The following is a 24247-nucleotide window of genomic DNA, read 5'->3' on the forward strand; positions in this document are numbered from 1 at the left end:
GCGCAACGGCGACCGCCCCCGCCCTGACGTTGCCGGTTGCCATGGCAGCCGGCGCCGAGCAGAGGAGAAGGGGTGGTGCTAGGTGCAGATTCCGGCGAAGCGCTGCTGCTGCAGAGGACACGGAGCGCTCCTCTGCCGCAGGTCCGCCTTCTCCCAAAATGAGCGGCCTCGAAGGCGGCAACAAGCTCGCGCTCTCCGAGACTCCCGGCCTCCCTGCTCCCGAGCACGCCCCAGGAGATTCGGACTTAAGCCAGTGCCAGGGGCTCCGTGGGGAAACCGAAGAGACACCGGCCATGGCGGATGCAGGTGGGGTCGGTCTGGAAACCGCTGCAGAGGGAGGTACACCCCGGGATGCCGAGGACTGCGGTCCTGCGCTCAGCCTGATCGCTGCGAACCACGGCGGTGCGGCGAGCAAAGCGGCACAGGGAGATGCTCCATCTCCCAAGCAGGGCTCGGAAGCTGCCTGTGCCTCCATGGCAGCAGACAACAGTCAGAAAAATGGCTGTCAGCGTGGAGAGCCGCGCAGCCCTGCTGGGCAGAAGGCTCTGGAAGCCAGCGGTACAGGGGGCTTGGGGTCTTTGGTGATCTCTGGGGCCAAAGCCAAAGAGATGTCGACTAAGAAGTGCGCCATCACTGTGACAGTAGAGAAGGAGGGAGAAGCCGAGGAGGGGATGGAGAAGAAAGCTGCACCGAAGGAAAAGAAGGTGGTGGGAGGAGCGAAAGAGGAGGCTCGGCCCAGGGCTCCGAAGATCAATAATTGCATGGACTCGCTGGAGGCCATCGATCAGGAGCTCTCCAACGTCAATGCCCAGGCTGACAGGGCCTTTCTTCAGCTGGAGCGCAAGTTTGGCCGAATGCGAAGACTTCATATGCAGCGCAGGAGCTTCATTATCCAAAATATCCCGGGGTTCTGGGTCACTGCCTTTCGGAACCACCCGCAGCTGTCGTCTATGATCAGTGGCCAAGATGAAGACATGATGAGGTACATGATTAATCTGGAAGTGGAGGAGCTTAAACATCCCAGAGCGGGCTGCAAATTCAAGTTCATCTTTCAGAGCAATCCCTACTTCCGAAATGAGGGGCTGGTCAAGGAGTATGAGCGCAGATCCTCTGGCCGGGTAGTATCTCTGTCCACTCCGATCCGCTGGCACCGAGGTCAAGACCCCCAGGCTCAGATCCACAGGAACCGGGAAGGGAACACGATCCCCAGCTTCTTCAACTGGTTCTCCGATCATAGCCTCCTCGAATTCGACAGGATTGCTGAGATTATCAAAGGAGAACTGTGGTCCAATCCCCTCCAATACTACCTGATGGGTGACGGAGCCCGCCGAGGAATTCGAGGCCCACCAAGGCAGCCCGTGGAAAGTCCCAGGGCCTTCAGGTTCCAGTCCGGCTAATCTCTGCCCTCCTCGGAAGCTCCTGCACAAGTTTCCTTACCACCTCCTCCTGGACTTACGCTTGACCAATAGCATGCAGTCTTCTCTCTGCCTTCTCTTCATACTGGATCACTGTGTCCTCTGGACTTTCCGAATCTTCAACGGATTGTGCTTACATGCCTGTGCTCGTCTCCTTCTGGGCCTTCATGCTGTTCTGCATAGTGTTACTGTTCCAGGTGCATGGCCTTCTTCTAATGCTTCTATGACAAGCTCATGATGCTGTAGATGCGTACTGTCTTTGCATGGCTTGAGCCTTGTCTGGGACTATGGTCGTCTTGTAGTTATTTAAGTGGTTCTCTCCTACAAGAAAGCTTCATACTTAATGCTGCTGTGCTCCTGATACTCATATGCTTAAGGCATGCTCTGATTTGTACCACCGCAAGATGAGAAACTAATATCCCAATTCTGCCATCAACTGAACTGGACATTCCAGACTACCACTGACTGGATGTCAGGTGCCTCCCAGAGCTTAGGCCATCTACCATGTAGTTATTTGGCAAAACAAGCAGGTGGCTGGTGGGTGACTGCTAGGTATGAATTAAGTAACAGATAAGAGGTATTTCTGTGTTACAACATGGTCTTTTTCCCCTTGATGAATCTGCTTCAGGACCAGCTACTGGTGAGTATGAAGGCCTGTGTTGTAGCTCGCCCCTACTTGCTAGGCACAGTTCACTAATGTCTGCCTGGAGAGCTATCTGTGGTTAATTCCCAGATACATACAGGAAATCCACACCTGCACCCCTTGCCCCTTTAGACAGCTTGGTCTGGCCTGAGCAACAAGCCAGCCCAAACCAAGGCCGGCCGGGTCAGACCTCTCCCAACATTTAGCTTTACTGATCTCTGACCAACAAGCCATGGTTAATCTGGACAATTCAGTTTAGCACAGCCCTTAGTCACTGTCCCATAGCCATCCTGAACATGGCAGAAGTTATCAGGATTGTGGGGTACTGAAGAGATGGTTATTTCTGGAATGTGGCGTTTCTTTAATCCTCTTAGTTTAAGCTCATTCTTTCCGTTTCTTAAACAATTATAGGAAACAAAACTGCCCAGCCATCTTTTTGTTTAACCTCTGGGTTGTGTCCAGAGAAAGGTACTGTGAAACACACTCCAGATCTCTTATTGCCCTCACCCCCTTACATTGTTTACTTTCTAGGTGTGGAAAGTTTCAAAGAGAGATCTGTAATTATTTAAGGGCAATGTTCTTTTAGGCTAACCTTAACATACCCTGCCCCCCTCCAATTCTTCCCAAACCCCTGTGTTTTAGTTTGAGAAGCTGAGGCGAGAAAGAGAGGGGTTCAGGACAGGCCTCAAGACAAGAGATAACCGGAAGCAACCAGAACTTAGCTTTCTTCCATTTTCTAAAGATGATGATTCTTTCTTGGGCTTTGGACTTCTCAGAAATGGTCATAGTTGGATTTTGTAGGGCACCCTGTTCTCTGTACTGTTTTACTACTGCTCTGTTGTCTCATGGGCCTCAACTGCCTGGTTGCCTTGGTCCTCAGTTTGCAGTTCTGCATTTCCTCTCAGCTTTTGCTTTAACAAAGAAGGAGCTGGCTGCGATCCCAGGCTGCCTTTCCCTGAGAAGCCCTATGGCATATGTCAATTTCCAGGGTAAGTTCCAATAGGTGGGGCAGTGGTGGTGTTAGGGCTGTTTCAGGTGAGCTTAAGGTGTTGCTGATGGCCACCCATTGTCCTTTTCCCTTCCTTTTTGAAGGTTTTGCTCTGAGTCTTTGAAGGTTATAAGACAAAGTCACAAGCAGTGGAAAAGATGCCTTAGATGGGGAAACTAAGTAAATACCCAGAAGTAGAAATCCCTTTGTGGAATGGGCTTGGAAAGGCCAACTGAAAAACCAAACCCTGTAGGATCAGAGGGAGGAGGGGAGGTCTCTTAGGATACAGATAAGGGAATCAAGGCTTGGGGTTTAAATGAGATGTTTACAGGAAGATTTTTCTCCAGTGTTTCCTAACTCTTCAGATTTGCGAATGTATCTAGATTCTTCTCTCTACTATTCTAGGAGTGACCTTTGTATATGTGGAAGATTATTGCTATATGCTCCTTAATTCATTTTGCATAAAATTGTTCCTTTCTTCATTACAGCTTAATGACAGACTTGATGTTTACATGTCTACTTCTCTTCCTGTAATTGAGAACATGTACAAAAATATGTTTCGTGTCCTGTGAAGTTTGAAGACTTCTTGAATATTCTATAGATTAGCTTGTTCTGGTCTCTGTTCATATATACCTTTGGTCTTAGAAATAAAACTTGAATATTGTGATCTTTGAAGTCTTAAAGATTTCTCAAATTGTTGCTAAGTCTTGTGAAAGTGGTCTTAAACTGAAAAATGTAACTTTCTTGTCTCATTTGATATTTCTTGCCCTAGTAATAATGTACTTGACTTGTATGTTTCCTAACCTGTTTAAATACTAGTAGAATTACTTTAAACAAGGATAATGAGTACTTTGTCTTCTATGTGCTTGAAGGAAAAAACGTCACTACTGTACTTCTTTTCACCAAAAATAAAAATAAATGCAAAAGTTCTGTGTTGTTTAGTTTAATTTAAAATTGGAACATCATTAAAATTATCAAATGGTCACAGTAACTATTGTCCTGACAGTTTAACAAGGAAAAAAATAAGCAAACAGCTAACACATAATTTTTTGCTTAAGACATGGTAAATAGGAAACTCAACCTCAAGTATATACTGATAAATATTTCCTATAAACTAACATAGGTTTTGGTGGTAACTGAAGCACTATATGTTGATTTTCTAACAAAGTACAGTTTTTAGGAAAAAACTTCTATGTGCCATCCTTATCATGGTCTTCTTATGAGCTTAACAGACTTTTAGAAAATTATTCATTATGTATTCTATGAGTGCACTTCAATCCTTTCCCTGCAACTACATGCTTTTAAAGGAAAAAAAGTATGCCTGAAATATGAAAATCAATGTACAGATGACAACAGCTGTCACAACTTCACTTTCTACTAAGGATACCTGTGCCCAGCAGTGATCAGTTCAGACTGGGGGAGGAGCACTTTGGCATTGTCTGTATTAGCAAGGGCTGCAATGTCTTTTTGAAATGAATAATCAAATGTTTTTACCAGGCCAAGTAAACATTTGACATAAATGGGCAAAATTTCTATTCTCAGAAACTTAAAAGTGTATAAGCACAGTTAAGCATACTTGTCTCTTTTGGTACAATTCTTACTTGTAGATTCTTGCTGAGGTGTAACTGTATCTAACCCTGAACAGTTCATTTAGAGAGCTAGGTTTCCTTTTACAAACTATATACCTAGCTTAATCCTAAATTCCTGCTAGAGCATTTACATTTTCACTGTAGTGACTGACTCACATTAGTCACCTATTTGAATCTTCATCTTTTTTCTGAAATGTTATTTCCCTGTCCTTGGTTAATTTAGTCTAATAGGTTGGTGCTACTTGTTACAAGCTGGCATCATTTCTGTTGTTTAGTCTAATAAAACTAGTCATTAAATTAGATACCACATGGGTTTCACTTACCAAGCAGTTCATTCTAAATCTTGTTGCACTTTTCTGCTTGTCATGTCAGTTTTTTCTTTTAAAGATTCATTTTATTTTTATTAGAAAGTCACATATACAGAGAGGAGGAGAGCAAGAGAGAGAGATCTTCCGTCTGATGATTCACTTCCCAAGTGGCCACAACAGCTGGACCTGTGCTGATCCAAAGCCAGGAACCTGGAACCTCCACTGGGTCTCCCATGCGGGTCAGGGTCCCAAGGCTTTGGGCCGTCCTTGACTGCTTTCCAAGGCCACAAGCAGGGATGTGGATGGGAAGTGGGGCCACAGGGACTAGATTGGTGCCCATATGCGATCCCGGCAAGTGCATTGTGAGGACCTTAGCTGCTAGGCCACCACACCGGGCCTATCATGTCAGTTTTTAAACATTTTTCTACTCATTTGAGAGGCAAAACGTGAGTCTTTCAGTTGGTTCACTGCTGACAGTGTTTGCAACTGGTTGGTACCAGGAGTGTAAGCACTCAGCTCAGGTTTCCCACTTGGATAGAAGACCCGACCATCTCAGCCATGACCTGCTGCCTCCTAGGGTCTGCATTAGCAAAGCCAGGACCCATGTCAAACTGTGACCCTCTGGAATGAGAGGAGGGCTCTCTCAACCACTTGGGAAAGACTTGGTAACTCTTGTCACCTCTTGATTTTAATAATTTTATATGCAAGCCTCCAAACCAGTTAAAAGCTTCTCATTCTCTGGTCACCAAAGAAATATTGTTTTGGTCTGCTGAGGCCATACAGCCCTGTTGAGTAACCACATTTTAGAATTTCCCTTTTCCTCACATAATAATGGTTTTGATGATTTTATTTTCCATTTCTGGGCATTCAGATTAATCATAAGAACTATAAGGAATTAGACATTTCTACCAAATTTAAAGAATAAAGAATTGCTTTTAGTAGACTAATTTATTGCTTTATTAAATTTTGGCTTTTACCAAGAATGCATCAAAGGCTAAGTTATCGAGAGAGTAAACAAAACTAAACAAAAGACTTTGAAAAAGGGCTCCAAACAGCTGAACGGATAAGAACTTGATTGTCAGGGCTGGCACTGTAGCATAGTAGGCTAAGCTTCTGCCTGTGGTGCCAACATTCCAGGTGGGGATGCTGGTTTGAGTCCCAGCTGCTTGACTTCCTATCCAGATCCCCTGCTTATGGCCTGGGAAATCAGGGGAGAATGGCTCAAGCCCTTCGGGCACTGCAGCTGCACCAATGTGGGAGACCTAGAGTAGGCTCCTGGCTTCTGATTGGCTCAGCTCTGGACATTGAGGCCATTTGAGTGACCCAGGAAATAGAAGATGTTTGTCTCAGTTTCTCTGTAACTCTGCCTTTCAGATAAGTAGATTAAAAACAAACAAATGAACCCCAAAACCCCTGGATTATCAAGATGCCTATGAACTGCTGCTCTTGACATTCTAAGGAAGGCCCTAATTTTTCTACAGATGGAGTTTCAGTACTTTTCCATTTTAGTTACCTCAGCACCTACAAAGGAAACTAGTAACTTCTCAAGGTGAACATCTGTACCTGAACACAAACAGTAGGCCTGCCTATTGATTGACATTCAAGAACTGACTGTACATTTTAGGGCTAATGTAATTCTTGGATCTTTAGTTCACTCTCAGCTATTATAACACTTGTTTTAATATTGGGCTAAATTACGTTACTTTAGGACACAAATATGTTTTTATTTTTAATCTGATATGCCCTAGGCATGTTATGACTGTGAAAGTGTGGTTTTAGACTCAGATTTTGGTCAGTATAGATCCAATGTAGAAGATCTTACATGCCTGTCAACTAGTAGTACAAGTCAGGGTTGGCTCACACAATGAGTTAGATCACCATTTGTGATTCAAGCATCCCACATTAGAGTGCAGTTTGGAATCTTGGCTGCTCCACTTCAAATCCAACTCCCTGCTAATGCACCCAGGAAAACAGTGGATGATGGCCCAAGTACTTGGGCTGCAGCTGCCTGGGTGAGAGCTGAGGATGGAATGCTTGCCTCCTGGTTTCAGCCTGGCCTAGCCAAAGCAATCGTGGCCATTTGGGGAATGAACTAATCGATGGAATATCTCTATTTCAAATAATGAAATACATCCTAAAAACACAATTCAACGTTGAGCTTACATAAACTCTATCCCTTGGTAACAATGTGGCTCTGAGCAAATATTTAACCTCTGAATTCCAGTTTCCTCATCTGTAAAATTTACATGGTTACTATAGGAAGTAAACACAATAATGTATATGTAGTAGCTATAGTGAAGAGTCAACATTCATCACCTTTATCTTAATATTTCTGAGGATAGTTCCAGAAACCAAGAGAAATGTTTCTGAATTAATTCAGTATGAACCAAACCATGCCCAGGACAGCAGCTGGACCATATTGAATAAGTTTTTTGGCATGCCCTTATGGCTTTGATAAAAGTAGTCAAGTGTATAAAACATTTTGCACTGATAATCTGTGCTTGACAGTTTAACCAAAGATAAGGTAATGTTACTACAGTATCATTTATACAGAGCTATCCATGGGATTCTAACATGCAGTCAAGTTTATTATACCCAGAGAGTTAGTTTGATATTTTATTTTAGGTTGGGTTGTTATTCAAAATAATTCACTAAAAGTACATGTGTGGTGATATGTCATTCATATATATATATACACACACATGGACACACACAACTGTTGGATATAAGCGTTAGTGGGCAAAAGGTACATTTCAATTTACTGATTGACATTCAGAAGTACTTGATTTTAAATTGTAGTTCATGGTACAGTGAAAGTTTCTGCTACTTCAATATTTTTTTAATTTATTCATTAATTACATTGTATTATGTGACACAGTTTCATAGATACTTGGATTCTCCCCACCCCTCCCCAAGCCCTCCCCCCATGGTGGTTTCCTCCACTTCGTTTAATATTCTAAACAGCAAATTCTGCCAAAGTAACTGGCCATTCAGGTCTTCCCTCTGTGTAATCAAGAGTGGCCAAAAAGAGAAATCTCAGCTCTCTACCACTTATTAAGGTATCTTTTAGATGTTGAATATTTGCCTGTGTGTTAATACTAAGTCTTCTGCCCAGTTACATAACTTTTCTTCATATATTATAAAAATTCTTTTTGTAGTGCCACTTTTAGATGATTATTTTCACTCTTCATATACAATTAGAAACAAGGTTGGGTTTTAGAGTAAAAAAATGAAATAAAAATATGTAAACGCAGTTAGTTTTTTAAATTTTTTTATTGTTTTTTGACAGTTTAGTTGGCGCTGGGGTCTCCCTCCTCCCTCCCCCAAGTTAACCCAGTTAGTTTCTAAAAACAACATTCATTAGAAGAAGCAGAGATATGTCAGAAAGTTGCAAGGTAACTTAGAAAAAAACTCCAGCTTTTTCCTTTCTTACAACATTGAAAAAAATGGCCAAATTAAACGGTAGCTTTTTCAAGTCTTCAGGCAGGTATTGACAAAAGTAGAACTTCTGAACTGAGTTAAAAAAAAAAGTCTACTCCTCAATGGCTACACTTCTTGTTTGGGACTCTCATATTTCATATTCAGAGTAGTTTATAAACACTAAAAGAATACTTTGCCATTGAAGCAACAAACATAAATAAGGAAAATAACTATTTTGAAACAAAATCAAGTGTCTATTTAAAACACACAAAAAAATGACATCTTTTACTTAGCTTAATGTCTGACGATGTATGCTAATTACAATATTACAATGACAGTAGATCAATGCCAAATATATCACCATATATCTATACATAGATACAAAACAAAGCTACTTGGATGAAAAAATTCTCTTTTACCTACCCTGAGAAACTCATCCCCACAAGTATGTTTGGGATATAAATGATCACTTACATACTTTAATAAAATATTTATCTTTTCATTGCATGTGTCAATTTGCTAAATTCTCTGGTAGAGTCCAAGTAAAATGTGGCTAGTGTATTTCTGATACTGTACGTGGTAGAAAGTAAAATTCACAGCATAAAAAATAACCAGGAATTTATAAATACTATCTGGTTCCAAATATCTACTAGTGTCTATTCACAGCAGATAGAACACAACAGTTCTGGATTATAGTATGTCTCTAAACCTTCTTACAGTGATTTTTATCAACCAGTTTATTCATTATCATCCTTTGTAGAAAAATGTAACCCAACTACAAACTTTTAATATTAGAGTTCCTCCCAAACATTAAAAATTAATGATACCGAATAAAATTGTAGAGCATGGGTTCACTTTTAGAAGGTTACAATACAATGTATTATTTAATGTTGCTTTTCATATCAACCAATTTTTGCCTCCTTTGAGGATACATGCCATGAAGTTATTAAGAATTGATTAAATAGTCTTTAGTATTATGGGGGAGCAGGAATCTAAGAGATAACAATAGGCTAAGATAAGGGCTTCAGTACCATGTCTGTACCATACTATCATCTCAGAAGTCATGTCTCTGTTTCCTTGTTTTGGAAAACACAGGAACAACATAAAACCTAATAGCTGGGACAACTAACTCACCTCACAGGACTCAGAGTTCTTGGATATAAACTGAAAGAACCAATATAGATCAGTTGTTCTCAACTATGGCTACTCTTTCCTGGGACATTTACATGATGTACATCGATATTCAGCTATTATCTACTAAGACCAGTGAAGGAGACACTCCAATCCGTGGTTCTCAAATTGGATACTGAATTAGAATCACCTGGATGGCTTCTGAAAACATAAATTGCGGGGCAGCAGTTCCAGAGTTCCTAATTCAGTAGTTCTGGAATGGGGCCCACAGATATTCATGATGAAGTTCTCAGGTCCCCTGTGCTAGTTACACTTTGCTACTGTTCTGCGGACCATACTCCCAAATCCACCAGACTAGACATATGTGTAAATCTATGTATCTTCCCCAGGTGAATTCTGATCTCAAAGCTATTGGTACAAAAATATCACTAAAGTTCCTTTTTAGTTGTAGGATGCTGAGACTTTAAGTTACAGCTATTAAACATCAAAATGATTTATATAAAAAGGAGATCTATAAACATGTATCAATTTCTTGGTCAGTTTTCATTAAAAATTTGTTACAAAGCATTTACAGTGTTTCCTGAAAATTATTCTTCTTCTTTCTTTTACAGTGTTCTTGCTGCATATGTGGGTCTTTATTTTTAAGTAACAATACTTAGCTGTCAGTGTTTCATCATTTGATAAGACTACTGATCTACTACCAATGGTCTAATGAACCAATGGATAATAGCCAGCTGTTTTTGAATTGCCAGAAGAGAATCTTGTAAATTTGTAGTCCAAGGGTAACTCTGGAGGGGAAAAAAATCTGATTAGCCTGCAGGTCTCCAAATACTTTTCATAAATGTAAATGAACAAATAAAGCACTGAGACGCTGGCATTGTGCATGGTGGGTTAAGCCATTTCCTCCAAACTTGGCTGGTCTACTTTAACCCAGCTCCATGGCTAATGCACCTGGGAAGGCAACAAAAGATGGCCCAAGTGCTTGATTCCTTGCCACTTTCATGGGAGACCTGAAGTGACTCTGGGCTCCTGGCTTCAACCCAGCACAGCCCAGCCATTGTGGCTGTTTGGGGAGTGAACTAGCTGATGGAAGATCTCTTTCCATTTTTCTCTAACAAAGTCTTTTAAAAATTGATATTCACTGCTAAGAAGAAGTTTAATAGTTTCGTAATTTTAATATTTCTATTCCCAGCTAGGTGGATGGCACTTACAATGTAGAGTGCAACTGCCCTTCAGTGTAAAATTTATAATAATATGTAAGTCAGATCACATGCAGAGACATACAAATCATTTCCAGAGTTCTGACTAGGGAGTTTAATTCCAATCTTCTAGTTTACTAACTCCTTAAATGCCCACAATAGTTGGGAGTGACCCAACCACTTGGCCCATCACCTCTTTCCCAATGTGTGCATATCAGCAGGAAGCTGGAATCTGGAACAGCACCAAGGCTGCTCCTTAATGTGGCATGTGGGCAACCCAAGAATGACTTTTCATGATGCCAAAAGCCCACCCTAGAACTGGAACACTTGGGCTGGACTAAGTAGCACTGCCTGCCACCCAATGGCACACACAAAAGCTGGGGTTGCAGGCATGCCTGGTTGGGCTAGGCTTTAGTACCTGCCTGCAAGTGTTGGAGCTGAGGGTGGGCCATGTCATGCTGGGCTGCATCATTCACCAGAATGTGAGAAAACTTTGGGCTCGCCTCTGTGTGACTGCAGCACCTGTGGGTTTGTACAAGAGCTGGGGGTAGTGATGTGCTAAGCCAGGCTCGACTTGAGAACTCATATGACACTCATGGGAACCAGAGCTAGGAGGAAGCCAGGTGGGGCCAGCCTGCAGCACACACTGGCATTTGCAAACATTGGGTCTGAGGGCAGACAATACCAGACAGGGCTGGGCAGACAATACCAGACAGGTCTGAGGGCAGACAATACCAGACTGGGATGCAGGATCTGGGGTTGGGAGCGTGTCTGGTATGGGAACTTGGGAAATTCCCCTGCTAGGTCACAGCTCCCACTGGGGAGCACAATACCTGGGTCTGGGGAGGGCAGGCCAGGAAAGGCTGCAGCACCTGCTGGCATGCATGAAAGCGAGGGCAGGGTATGGGCCATACCTGGCTGACGTAGGCCACAACACCAGCTAGCACATGGCAAGATCCAAGGCTGGGAACAGGCCTGATAGAGGAACGTTGGGGATTCTGTTGCTAGGCTGCAGTTCCCACTGATGAGTGTGAGAGTCAGAGCTATAGGTGGGCCAGGTTGGACAAGGCTGCAGCACTTGTTTGCATGCAGGTGGGCTGAGTCTGAGGGTAGGACAGACTGGGCTAGGCTAAGCACCCACCAGTAAGAGATGCAATGTTATGGGAAAGTCAGACTAGGCTGGAGTACCCACTGGTGAGTGTCAGGACTAGGGACTGGGCATGTCAGGTTGCGCTGCAGCACCTGGGGGGCACATGCAAGATCCATTGCTAGGAGTGGGCCTCGTATGGAATTTGGTGAACTCTCCTGCTAGGCTGAAGCTCCTGTTGGTGAATGTGAGAGCCAGGTCTGGGGGCCAGGCTAGGCCACAGCATCTATTGGCATATGTATAGACTGGGCTGAACCAATCCACAGCACACACTGAAACAAGTGAGACTCAGAATGGGGTACAGGCCAGGCTGTGTTGGACCACACCACCTGCCAGTTCATATGAAGGCTGGGAGCTGGCTGGGGGCTGGCTGGAGGCTGGCTGAGGGCTGGCTGGGCTGGGTTAGTCTGCTGTGTCCATAAGTGAGAATTGGGATTTTGGGGTGGTCCAGGCTGAGCCAGGCTGTAGCACCTACTGGTGAATGCCAAAACTGGGGGCAGGACATTTCAGACTGGGCCACAGTACTCATTGTCACACACAATATCAGGGGGAGTGATGGGAGTGGGTCTGGTCGAGGGACTTTGGGGACTTCCCTGCTGAGCTGCTGCTTCCACTGGTGAGCATGAGAGCTGGGACCAGGGGTGCTAGTTGGGGCAGGGCTGCAACATCTGGCAGCAGCATGTGCGCCAGGTCTGAGGCGGGCCAGGCTTGGCTAGGCGGTTGTACCCACTGGTACGAGAGAGCCAGCAGGAGTGTGGGCTAGCTGGGACAGGCTGTAATGGAACAAAGTGCAAATCACATCAGGCTGGACCACAGTGCCAACAGGCAGGTGTAAGATCTGAGGTAGGAAGCAGCCTGGTAGGGGAACTGTGGGCAGTTTTTGGGGGGTTGCATCTCCCACTGGTCAGCATGACAGCTAGTGCTGGGGGCCGGCCAGGCTGGTCAAGGCAGCACCTGTTGGCAAACGTGTAAACCAATTCTAGGGGCAGAGTACTAAGTCAAGCTGCAACACCTATAACTGAATGAAAGCCAGATGAGATGTAGGACAGAAACAGCTAGGATACATTATATGCCAGAACACCCCAAAACCAGGGCTGGGGATAAGCCTGGTGGAGGTTTCTGGGGGTCACCCCCACTAAGCTACACCACTTGCTGGTGTGTGTGAAGACCGGACTTGTGGCGGGCTGGGCTGCACTAGGCAGTTTGCATGAGAGATTGGGCTGCAGGCAGTACTGATCAGGCAGCTGCATCCACTGGTATTTGTGTTGCTGGTGCAGTTGATGGACTGAACCTGACCCTGCACTGGCTGACCCGTGCAAAGGTCTGAGGTCACCCCAGGAGAGGTTTCTTGGGGATCTCTACAACGAGATGGCTGCACTCAAACCGTGGCCACAGGGAAAATAACAATGTATATGGTTGGACTTGGAATGCATATATTAGGACTGGGCCTGCTCAGTTGCTGATGCCTGTGCAATGGGCAGCATGTTCAGATGCACACAGGGCACATGCCAGCCAGATCATCCAGGCTTGCAGAGGACACCAAGGGCCTCATCAGAGGATGAAAAGTAGAACAGGCTGGACCACTTTTAGTACATGTGCTGCCGAAGCAAGCACAGGTTGGACCATTCTATTAGCCAAGCTTTGCAGCATGTTCCTAGGTCTGTGGAGGCACTAAGAGTGGACTTGTTCATCCAATGTACATTGGAAATATTGTTTCAACCCTGGTGCAATGAGGTCAATGATGTTTCAGAGCTATCAGAATAATTCAAGTAATACTCTTGGAACACTCTTCCCCATATTAAGGTCTCTAAGGTATCATCAAATGGCTGTTCCTGTCCCTGGGCGCTATGTAGTTTCACAGCAAAGGTGGTCCCCTCCATTTCCCCTTGCAGACACAGGGGTAACAAAAAGAACTGAAACATATGTCCCATCTACCTTCCTTTATATCTGACCCTCTCATAATCAGAGGCCCCCATGGTCATATACCCCTCTTAACTATGTAAACTATTTGAAAAATACAATAAAAAATTCGAAACAGTGTTTCGTTAAAGTCTGTACAATGTCAACCATATTATCTAAACTTTGGGAAACAGTTAAATGAAGTGAATCAAAATGAATATTTTTACACAGTTAAGATCAATGTAAAATAATGTCATACAGACAAACAGAACAACTCCTGGCACTTAAAAGATTTGCAGGGTAACATCCATATAAAGATTCTATTTTCAAACATCTAATGTTGTCATTATTCCATTTTTCTTACTTAGCGGTAAATCACACAATAGTATCTGACTATGTTGAGTTGGTTACTATAATAACCAGTAGCAAGTTCTGCATGACATACAACTTCCTTAGAATAGGTGATGACCCCACAGCAATGTAGGTAGGTTAGAGACCAAAATTTCGCTTTCTGAGGAGGTTTCAAATGTCAAAATCAACAAACACAAATGATATAATCCTTTCCGCACCAGAAAATGGGCACTTGTTTAGCTCTGTTTTGTACTGGCAAGTCTTACTTAGTATTTTTCTCCTGAGAAAAGCTGAACCAAAGGTAATGGTCCTCTTTCCCAGCTTCTGGAATATACATACAGGAGGCACCCTGAGGTTATGGTTGTTTCAAGAGAGATGGTCCTATCCTAATTCTTTGGAGAGATTTTAAATTCTAAGATAAGAGAGTTCCACTCTTTGATTTTTTTCTTATTATTTCACAATCACATCCTTTTGGACTTTTCACAAAGGCACTTTGGAATAATCTGGCTTCCATTTTCACATTCTATAAGAAAAACTGAGTCACTTTGAAAGAAAAAAATGAACTATAAACATTGAAAATGATAGTTTAATTCTGGGCTGGCCTCTTTCTTAAAGTTCCAATATCAACATATATATATATATATTTTTTTTTTTTTTTAGCAGATAAACTACCTGGAAAAGGAAGAACTGTATCTAAACTATCTTTAATTTTACATACATATATATATGGAACTAAACAAAAACAATAACCCACTCTTTCAAAACCAATAGATACTCTTTTAAAAGGGTATACATGTATTGACACTGGATTATATCCTGCCATGGAGGACAGATCTGTTGAAGGTCTCATGTGTCTTAGGGTAGTCATTGTCATCATGCTACCACTGTTACAGGTGAAGAGTCCTATTTGGCTTTGCTTTCTCTCATAGCCATTTTAAGAGGCAGGGAATGTAGCCTGGTATAACCACCTTTAATCTAACGTAAGAGAGTCTGCAGCTCAAAAATGTAACTAGATCTCCATTTCTAACCGGGAGCTAAGATAATTAGAAAAGCTGGATGAAATATAAACATCAGACTAGTGAAATATTACTGGCTGAGAAGGCAGTGATGATGCTTGGGGACACAGTTCTGGGAAGCAGTAACCGGATGGTAGGTAAGCCTGCAGTCAGCCACAGCCTTTCCCTTCCAGGCACCTGAACTGTGACTGTTGCCAGGGAGGCTACTGGCAGCAGAAACACCAGTGAAGCTTTTCTGGCAGACTTGGTGGTCTGCAGAGAGAAAAATTGAGTGGCTAGGAGCAAAGGACAGAGAGTTACACTCTGCTGCTTTTCTCTTTAAGCCCTCTGTCAAGTTCTGAAGGGAACTTGTAAACAAGGAATTCAAGCAGAAAGCATTCAATTCTATACGGCAGAATGGGCATTTTACGGGTTTCTCTGCAATGTGAACACAAGGAACGGAGAGGGGGCCTTGGCAAATATCCTGGACTTCTGGGAACTGACACTTGATCATTACACAGTGATTCTCATGTTACTGAACTACATTCCTCTTAATATTTACTTGGCATCATATTAATATCGTCACTCTTTTTGGCCACTGTTAGCATGGTATTATTTCTTTCAATCTTTCGACATTTACACTGAGTTTAAGCTGAGTCGTTATGTTTCAGCTATGCACCTCACACTCAGTCTTTCGTTGGGTATTTTATTCAGGTTTTTAACTGAAGCATTTGGTCAACTATAATTACTGTAGGTTTAAACCTATCATCTCACTTGCTCTATCCATTTATCCTGCTTATTCCCAATATTCTTTTTCTACCCTTATTTTTCTGATTCTTACATTATTTTACATATTAGTTTGATATGCCTAGTTATAATTATTTTGATGGTTATCTTAGTGATTTTAACATGCATTTCTGACTTATCCATACCTAATATAATCTTACCTTTTACTGCATGAATTCAAGGATGATGGAACATCTTTATTTCATCTGCTCTTCATGGCATCTATAATGCCATTGTTGTCATGTATTTTAACTCTCTGTTGAAATGCCATAGGACGTAGTTTTTCATTATTTTAACTAGGAAATAGTGATTTTATTCATATACCTTTGTTGCTATGTAATCATTCATGATTCTTCAATTTTCTAACAAGGAGCAATTTATCTTTCACCTAGGAAACAATATACTTTAGTATTTCCTGTAGTGAAAGATTTCTGGAGATATTCTCAAATCTTTTTTTTCCCTATTTTTCTGTATCTAAGAATATTTCACTTTTATTCTTTCATGATGTCTTTAATGCAGGGTGGGGAACATCTGGTGCATGATCCATATAATGCCCACAAAGTAACTTGGTCTGGCCCTGCCAAGGCAAAATGTGGCACTTGAAATTTAATAAATCTATAGCAGGCCAATTTCTTTTTCCGGTAATTTTGCAGGTCTTGAGAATGATGTTACAAATATCAAAATTGCTCTTGGCAGAAACAAGCTTCCCCAACTCTGCTTTAATGGGTAGACAAAAACTTCATCAAGATTGGCGGCTGTTTCCTCATGCTATTTGAAAACAACAGTCCACGGTCTTTTCACCTGCACTGATTCTGTGAGAAGTCAGGTCTCAGTCCATCATCCTTTTAAAGCCAGCCTTTCTTTTGCTTTTATAAGGTCGCTAGCAATGTGGAATCTCCTCAATCCAACTACAGAGTTTCAGGTGATCTGACACTGAGCTTCAGTCCTGTGAAATCAGGGACCATCTCCTAGTTCATCTTTATTCTGAGGGAAAGCCTGGTAGTCTCAACACAGGATGAGAGAGTTCCCCAGGTCCACTCTCCTCAGGCAGGCCCTGCCTACACTTCTCACCCCTGCAGACTGCTCGTTAATGGAAGGCCCACCTACCCTCTGGTGAGAAAGTAGCCCCACAAGCAAGGGTCACATTATTGGGCTTGCTTCACATTCTTTACTGGGGACTCTTCCTTACCTCCTTTACATTGTATTCCCAGGCAGACTTAAAATCAAAAAAGAAGGAAGGGAGAAAGGAAAACAAGGAAAGAAGGAAGGGAAGGAGGAAGGGAGGGAGGAAAGAAAGAGAAAGAAGAAAGCAAGCTGTCCAACATTTATACTTGGCTCCAATGGAAGTGTCATCCTAATTACTTAAATTGTCATACCTAGAAGTTGTTTCCGAAGAAGAAATCATATCATAGGGAGATAACTGTCTTTTCAAGACAAGACTTCTAGTATTTAAACTTCATTAATATAGCCCTTCTTACCTGCAATTGCCTCAATACTAGGAATTGCAATAGTGCTGTAGGTATGTATTCTCCTAGAAGACCATGTATAAACCAAGGAGTCTTCTGTATTTTCCAGTCCCGAAATGGAGTCAATAAAAAAAGAGCCCCATTTTTTCGACAAAGTATTTAAAGGTTTTGCCTTTGGTTCCTGAAACAAACAAAAAACCAGAATAGTAAAAACTGTAATCAATGAATGTTCGATCTCATAAGTATTTTTCATCCATTACGTTAATCAACAAAAAAGCCCTCTAGGAATCTACAAAAAAGGTTTTTGGAATACCTTGTCTTCTTGGAAAACGAAAAGCATTTTCTTACTAAGCAGCACTCTTTATGTTAAATAGAAACTGACTTTTAAAATGGTCAATTGGTTGTAATATCAAAAGTGTGCCAAACAGAACAATATAGAAATATTTTCCTGTAATCAAAATAACTGACTTAATTATTATAGTATCTAAATGATATCTAATTTTGCATTAGATTTTTACAGAAGGGAAAGAGGTCAAAATATTTGCTACTTTCAGTGTCCCTAGAACATGAGGCCTCCATCAAGGCCTTATGTATTTGTTAATGCTTAGATACGACTTTTTACTATTTTTGTAAATGACTTATTATCATCTTTTGAACTGGCACCCATATGGGATCCCGGCGATTGCTTGCAAGGTGAGAATTTAGCCATTAGCCATCACACCAGGCTCCATAACATGCTATTTTAGAAAGCCTGCAAAATGTGGAGATGGCTTTCATCATCCCAATGGATGCCAGTTTGAGTCCTGGCTGCTTCACTTCTGGTCCAGCTCCCTGCTTATGGACTGAGGAAACCAGCAGAGGATGGCTCAAGCCCTTGGGCCCTTGCACCAATGTGGGAGACCCAGAGGAAGCTCCTGGCACCTGGTTTCAGGTTGACTCAATCACAGCCACTGGCAACATGGGGAGTGAATCAGCATGTCTGTCTCTGCTTTTCTTTGTAAATCTGCCTTTCAAACAGAAATAAAAGATGTTTGCAGCATCTTGCTTTTAGTTGTAATGAAGAAATAGATGAAAACATTAATAAAGGGAATAGTCCTCCTTAACTAGGCTTGTTTTAATTATGCTTAAATCTTAAGTTACCTGGCACCATGTTCATGCTTAGAATATGTGAGGACATGTAATTGGACCAGGATTAATCTAAAAGTTTTTTCTTTCAAAGAAAGCACTGCTGGGAAGACTTACTTCGAATTTCCCTTTCTTCTCTAGAGGCTCTGACTCCTCAGGATTCCCAACTTCTTGTCCTCTGAGCTCCTCCAGGATGAGAACAGTCTCCCAGTTGCTATAGTAACGAGCTGGGAAAACATCTGAGTGCATGCTGTCGCCAAAGTAAACAACCTGGAAGTCAGATAGCAAATTCTGTTTGAAGCATAAGAACTGTACAGTGCAGTGGTATTATTTAATGGAAACTGGAAAACCACACCTCAACAGTGCGTGTTCTTCATCAGACATCAGAATAAACATCTTATACATCTCTGAATGAACTCCACAGGTGAATACCAACCTGTTTCATTTTGCATTAAGAAATTATGAAACGTATTTTCAGATAGCTGAAAGGCAGAAAACGAAATAGGTATTTTGACTCAGTCCATTTGAGACTGTGTGTTTACAGCTAAACCTGTCCCCTGGAGTTTAGAGTTGATGAGACATCAGACAGAAGTTGCGACAGTGGGTTACACACAATCCAAGTGTATAGTACAACTACTCTCGAAAGCAGTTGCTGGGCTCCAGAACAGATCTACCGAAACAGAACCCCTAAGCACGAGCTTGAACATGCAGGATCTGGAAAGCTCTGCTCTAGCTTCCATCCTTCAACTTATAGGTGGGAAAATGCAGTGAAGGGCTAAGAACTAGAATTTCCATGTGTGGATGTTTCATCTACTAAACCCCTCAGGGGGTCCAAAGGCCCCAGCAGGGTCACAGCCAGTGGCGTACGACTCGATTACCTGATGATCTCTCCTGCTCATGGGGCTCCTGGAACACATTGTTGGAACACAGGGTTCTACTGCTCAAAATCACCAAGGTCCAACATTAGCTATGTGATCAAGTTATCAAACCCAAGCCTGCCTTTAGATAAATCTGTGGTGTAACCTCAATTATTTTATATACGAAGTTTTTTTTGTGGGCTGTTACTGAGGTATCATTCTCACACACAGCACACACTAATCGTGTATACTTCCTAGATCTGCGGCTGCATGCTTGGAACCTGACTCTGCTCTGCCACAGAGACCCAGGCCACAGTAATGAAGGAACGTTTCTTTAGGCACAAGAGGTAAGAGGAGGGATTTGGTGAGCAGGCAGAGGCAGATGACTTCTCCATAGGTAACTAAGCTGAATGCCCTTAAAACCATAGTTTCAATTTTCAACTGATTATTTCTTCAAGTGGCATCGAGGACTCTGTCTTCATTGGAAAAATACCTTGGGTTCAGGCTTGCCAGTCATTTTCTTCAGAAGCTCATAAAGCTGGGCAGCGTTCCCTTGGGAGTACCACCCGGGTTTATCCAGAGACGGCAGCACGTCCTGCTCCTCATCATTCTCTGGAAATAAAGTTTGACAATCATACACCTTGTAATCAAAGGAGAGTTTCCTGGCAGACTACATTTAGCACACGGCTGCAGGCAATGCACCTAACAGGAACCATGTGCGGGAAAGGAGCTAGCATTCAGCCAACAGTTCTTATAAGCACTTCATCGGCCATATGTTTTTTTCTTAGATAATAACTTTATTGAGTCTAGCTTGTGAATCATTTTTTTTGAATTAAAATTTAAGCTTTTAAAAATTGTTTTTATTGTTTTTCAATGACATAGTTTGTAGACATAGGGATTACCCCTTTCCTTCCCCATCTTCCACCCCACTATTCTCCCCCACATTATTACAGCACTATAGTCCTACAGCAACAATTACAAGTTCAACATTCTGTTGTCCACATGCACCTTGAAGTTGTAGGCATAGACAAAGGCAAAAAAATCTAGCATCATATTATTCCTAGTACTGAGGTATATTTAACTGTTTCACTGGGAGTTCTCCTTTCATTCAGAAGTAGAAATGCATACTGCAATATTGCAAGGCATCTTCACCTCCAGGTATTCTAGTCTCCATTATATAGTTCATCTATGTGTGTGTGTGTATACACACACATATTATATATATTCTCATACATTTATATATATATATATATCCTTTTGGGATTGGCTTATTTTACTGAGCACAATGGTCTCCAGTTGTGACCATTTTGTTGCAAAAGATAGAATTCCACTCTTTTTTAATGTCTGGAACTTGGGGTGGGGTACATAGATTTTTATCTATTCTATATCACAGGGGCTTCAATTGCTTTATCTCTGTCCTATTCTGGCATTATGTGATGCCAAATCACAAGTTTGCAGACACCTTCAAGCTGTCCTCTCCCAGCACCTTACTTGTCCTCTGGAGGGCTGGTACCAGTCTTGTCATTTATCTCAAGCCTTGAACACTGGACAGAAGCTGAAGCCAAATCTGCCCACCCGCAAGATAATGAAGGAATATTGAATAAGATTGGATGAACATCGTGATATAGCAGCGGAGACTTTGTTGGTTTTTCACATAGCAATGGATACTCTTTGGGAAAAACATTCTAAATGTCTTTTATACCCCCCACATTAATTACTAATTGTATGATTTCAGATTTCAAAAGTGTACTGTTTTTGCACTTTTTTTTTCTCTCTGTGGTGCCTCTAAGAAAAGATTCTCATGATGTAAGTCAAATGTTATAAACAGAAGGGATTTTACAGGTTCAGAGGTTTTATGATTAGAAGGAGTCTCTGGCCCTGTAAAATCCTGTCAAGCTAGACTGCAGAACCACCTGGAGAGTGCAAGTTTGGAAATGGGTGTGGGCCCAGTAGAAAACTGTTGGCACCTCTCTGATGGACTGTAACTTCCACTGTTAAGCATGAGAACCAGGGATGGGGCGGGCCTGGCTAGATAGGTGATAGTGGCACCCACTAGCATGAGTGTGGGCTGGATAGTGGAGTCAAGGTTTCAATATGCAGGGTCACTCTGACTATGCTGCAGTTCCTGCTGGTGTATGTGAGCGCCCAGTGTGTAGTGGGCTGAGTTGTGCTGGGCAGCAGCATCCATTGGTTTGTGTAAGAGATGGGGCTGGAGAAAGAACTGACCCAGCAATTGCAACTACCAGCATGTGCATAGGCTGATGACAGTGACAGACTGAGGTTGAGGCAGACCTCATACTGGCAAGCACACATGAGTCAGATTTGGAATCACTTCAGATGAGGTTTCTTTGGGGATTCACGCAATTGAACTGCTGGACTCAGAACTCCAACCATGAGAATTGCTGGATCTGTGGACTGATCATGGCGTGCAGTTGTCAGAACTGGGCCTCCTCAATGGCTAAAGTAGAGCAATGGATGGCATGTCCAGGAGCCCATGGAAGATATAGCAGTCTAATAGGGCCTACAGAGGACATCCAGTACTACAACAAAGGAAGGAGGGCAGAAAAAATTGGTCAACTACCCCAGCTAAGCATTGACAGCAAATTATCTGGGCGAATGGAAACTCTAAGGTGGATTATGTCAGACCATGGATCTTGGAATGATTTCCTCATCCTTGGATCTGTGAGATCAATAGCATTTCATAACTATTGAAACCACTTAAGCAGAACCCTCAGAGCATACTTCACATCAGGGACTCTAGGATGACACTGAGTGGTTTATGGCACCTTAATATAGTCCCCAAACTTAGCGCTAATTATGGTCATCTATTGCATTGGAAACAAGACACCAATGGATAATAAAAAGAACAGGGACTTTACAATGCACTTTGGACTTAGTGTTATACATTTAATTATTTTTTTTACAAGGTATCTCCAATCACTGATGAAGCACGACCATCTTATGAAAATGTAAATCCATAGCTTTTTTCCTGAAATTCAATTCTGACAATCTTCAAGTTTAAAATATTCTTCAGAGTGGAGTAGAATGCATTAGTACAAAAATTATCCCACAGAAATAGACTGGAACAATTTTTTATACAAAGCCTTATATCCAAAATATTCTTAAAACTTTCTAAGCTAATGACTAATAGATTTTTGGGTTTTAAGTTACTTATTTATAAGGGAAAAAACTCATAGTATATCAAAGATCCAGCTTGTTTCTATGGCCTATCATTTACCAAAAATTGACTTAACAAAATTAAGAAGCCAATTGAAAGGTAAAGAACTAAATGTCTAATAAATTAAGTTTTGAGAGAGACAGAGAGAGAGGTGAAGACAAAGATATTTTCTTTTTTAATGTAAATGATGACTATATTTATGAAAATTGAAACACAAAAAGTGATTATTTAAAGAAATTTGTACAAGAAAGTGGGACCTAGTAATATATGTGGTTACTTAGGGAAATGTAGAAGAGGAAATGAAGAGGGGAAGGGAAATAGAAGAGGGGTAGATTCTGTTTGAAATATGTCTTTATGGAATTGGTGGTAGTACCATAGGTGCTGGTATCACTTCTCAATTCTGAAATAATTAAATTATTGTACTTTTTATTGTATTTAAACTTAGCAGTTTATAGTATTCAAGCAAGATTTTATAGAACTTCTTGCATTTTAGGATAATCAAAACAGACTTATAACTCTAACAAGCCACATATTAAAATTGAGGAGTAGAACAGTCTTAAGCAGTTGAACAGGGAAATCCCCAATAATTTAGCATGTGAGGAATAACTGAACTCTGTATCCTACTTAGTGAGGTCTAGGAAAAGCCAAGTTGGGAACTTGACCAGGTAGGTACTGGTTGAGCAATTATAGGCCAGCTGACTTTTTCCTGTCTGTTCAAAGCTTTCTAGAGATTTTCCATCTACTGGTTCACTCCTCAAATGGTTGCAATAGTGTGGGCTGGGCCAGTTTCCAGCCAGGAGCTGAGTTTCATATAGATCTCTCATGTGAGTTCAGGGGCTCAAATACTTGGCCCATCCCCACTGCTCTCATAGGTACATTAGCAGGAGCGGGACTAGAAGTGGAGCAGCAGGGACTTGTAATGGCATCACCATTGGATGCTGTCTTTGAGGTAGTAGGTTAACTCATTATGCCACAATGCTGTCCATGCTCCTCAAACTCATTTGAAAACTGCATTTGTATTTGGATATAGCTATATTTTATTACAATAACTTGTTTTAACGAAAATAGGAATAGAAAAATTTTATTCAATATTGTCATAAAATAAATGTGAGAAAATGACAGTCAAAGCTATGGCTAGTAGCCTTGACGAAAGACAGGTGAAACTTATCCTAGGAAGCAGAACTTTTAGGAAAAGTTTGTGTGCTAGACCACTCACTGATGATAACATAGACTGGCTACTGCATTCCCCAAGTGCCCAAAGCTTTTGATGTTATTAACTTACTGGTGTTTTGAAATTATGTATTTTTGTGATTTTAAAAAATACCCAAGACTCAATGTTTAGGTGGCTGTCACTCGGGACACCTGCATCCCTTAATAGAGTGCTTGGGTTGAGTCCTGGCTGCTCTGTTCCCAACCAAGCTTCCTGCTATTGCTCCTTATGGCAGGCAGCAGGTGATATCCAGTACTATGGCAGTACAGATGACGGCTCTATCATGTGAGTCCCTGCAACCCAGATGATCTGAGGTTCTTGTTTTCAGATGACCCAGCTCTGTTACTGCAAGCCTTTGGGGAATGAACCAGTGGATGGAAGATCTCTGTCTCTCTGAGTGAAAAAAAAGGCAAACTTTAAACAAAAGTCTATTTTTTCAGTTATTAGCTATATGTTCACATCTTCTGCAAAAGGCTGTCACATTTTATTATTATCTTATGCCATTTAAAATGAATATGAATATCCTTTTCCTTGACCTCT

At 41.8% G+C, this 24247-nt stretch overlaps 2 protein-coding genes across 2 annotated transcripts in view; one reads left to right on the forward strand and one right to left on the reverse strand.

Moving 5' to 3' along the window:
• Positions 1 to 1747, forward strand: TSPYL4 (TSPY like 4). Its single transcript, XM_004580306.3, has one exon. It carries the CDS (start codon positions 42 to 44, stop codon positions 1395 to 1397), a length of 1356 nt encoding a protein of 451 aa, XP_004580363.2. The 5' UTR covers positions 1 to 41; the 3' UTR covers positions 1398 to 1747.
• A 6480-nt stretch (positions 1748 to 8227) lies between these two features.
• Positions 8228 to 24247, reverse strand: part of NT5DC1 (5'-nucleotidase domain containing 1) — a 112030-nt gene continuing 96010 nt past the window's right edge. Inside the window, exons 9-12 of the mRNA XM_058656439.1 lie at positions 19813 to 19931; positions 18580 to 18732; positions 17350 to 17518; positions 8228 to 10282 (exon numbers count right to left, since the gene is read on the reverse strand). Coding sequence (XP_058512422.1) covers positions 10203 to 10282; positions 17350 to 17518; positions 18580 to 18732; positions 19813 to 19931 — 521 coding nt within the window. The 3' untranslated portion in view covers positions 8228 to 10202. The remainder of the gene's footprint in view (positions 10283 to 17349; positions 17519 to 18579; positions 18733 to 19812; positions 19932 to 24247) is intronic.

The sequence above is a fragment of the Ochotona princeps genome, chromosome 1, assembly GCF_030435755.1.
Source record: "Ochotona princeps isolate mOchPri1 chromosome 1, mOchPri1.hap1, whole genome shotgun sequence".
Taxonomy (NCBI): Eukaryota; Metazoa; Chordata; class Mammalia; order Lagomorpha; family Ochotonidae; genus Ochotona; species Ochotona princeps.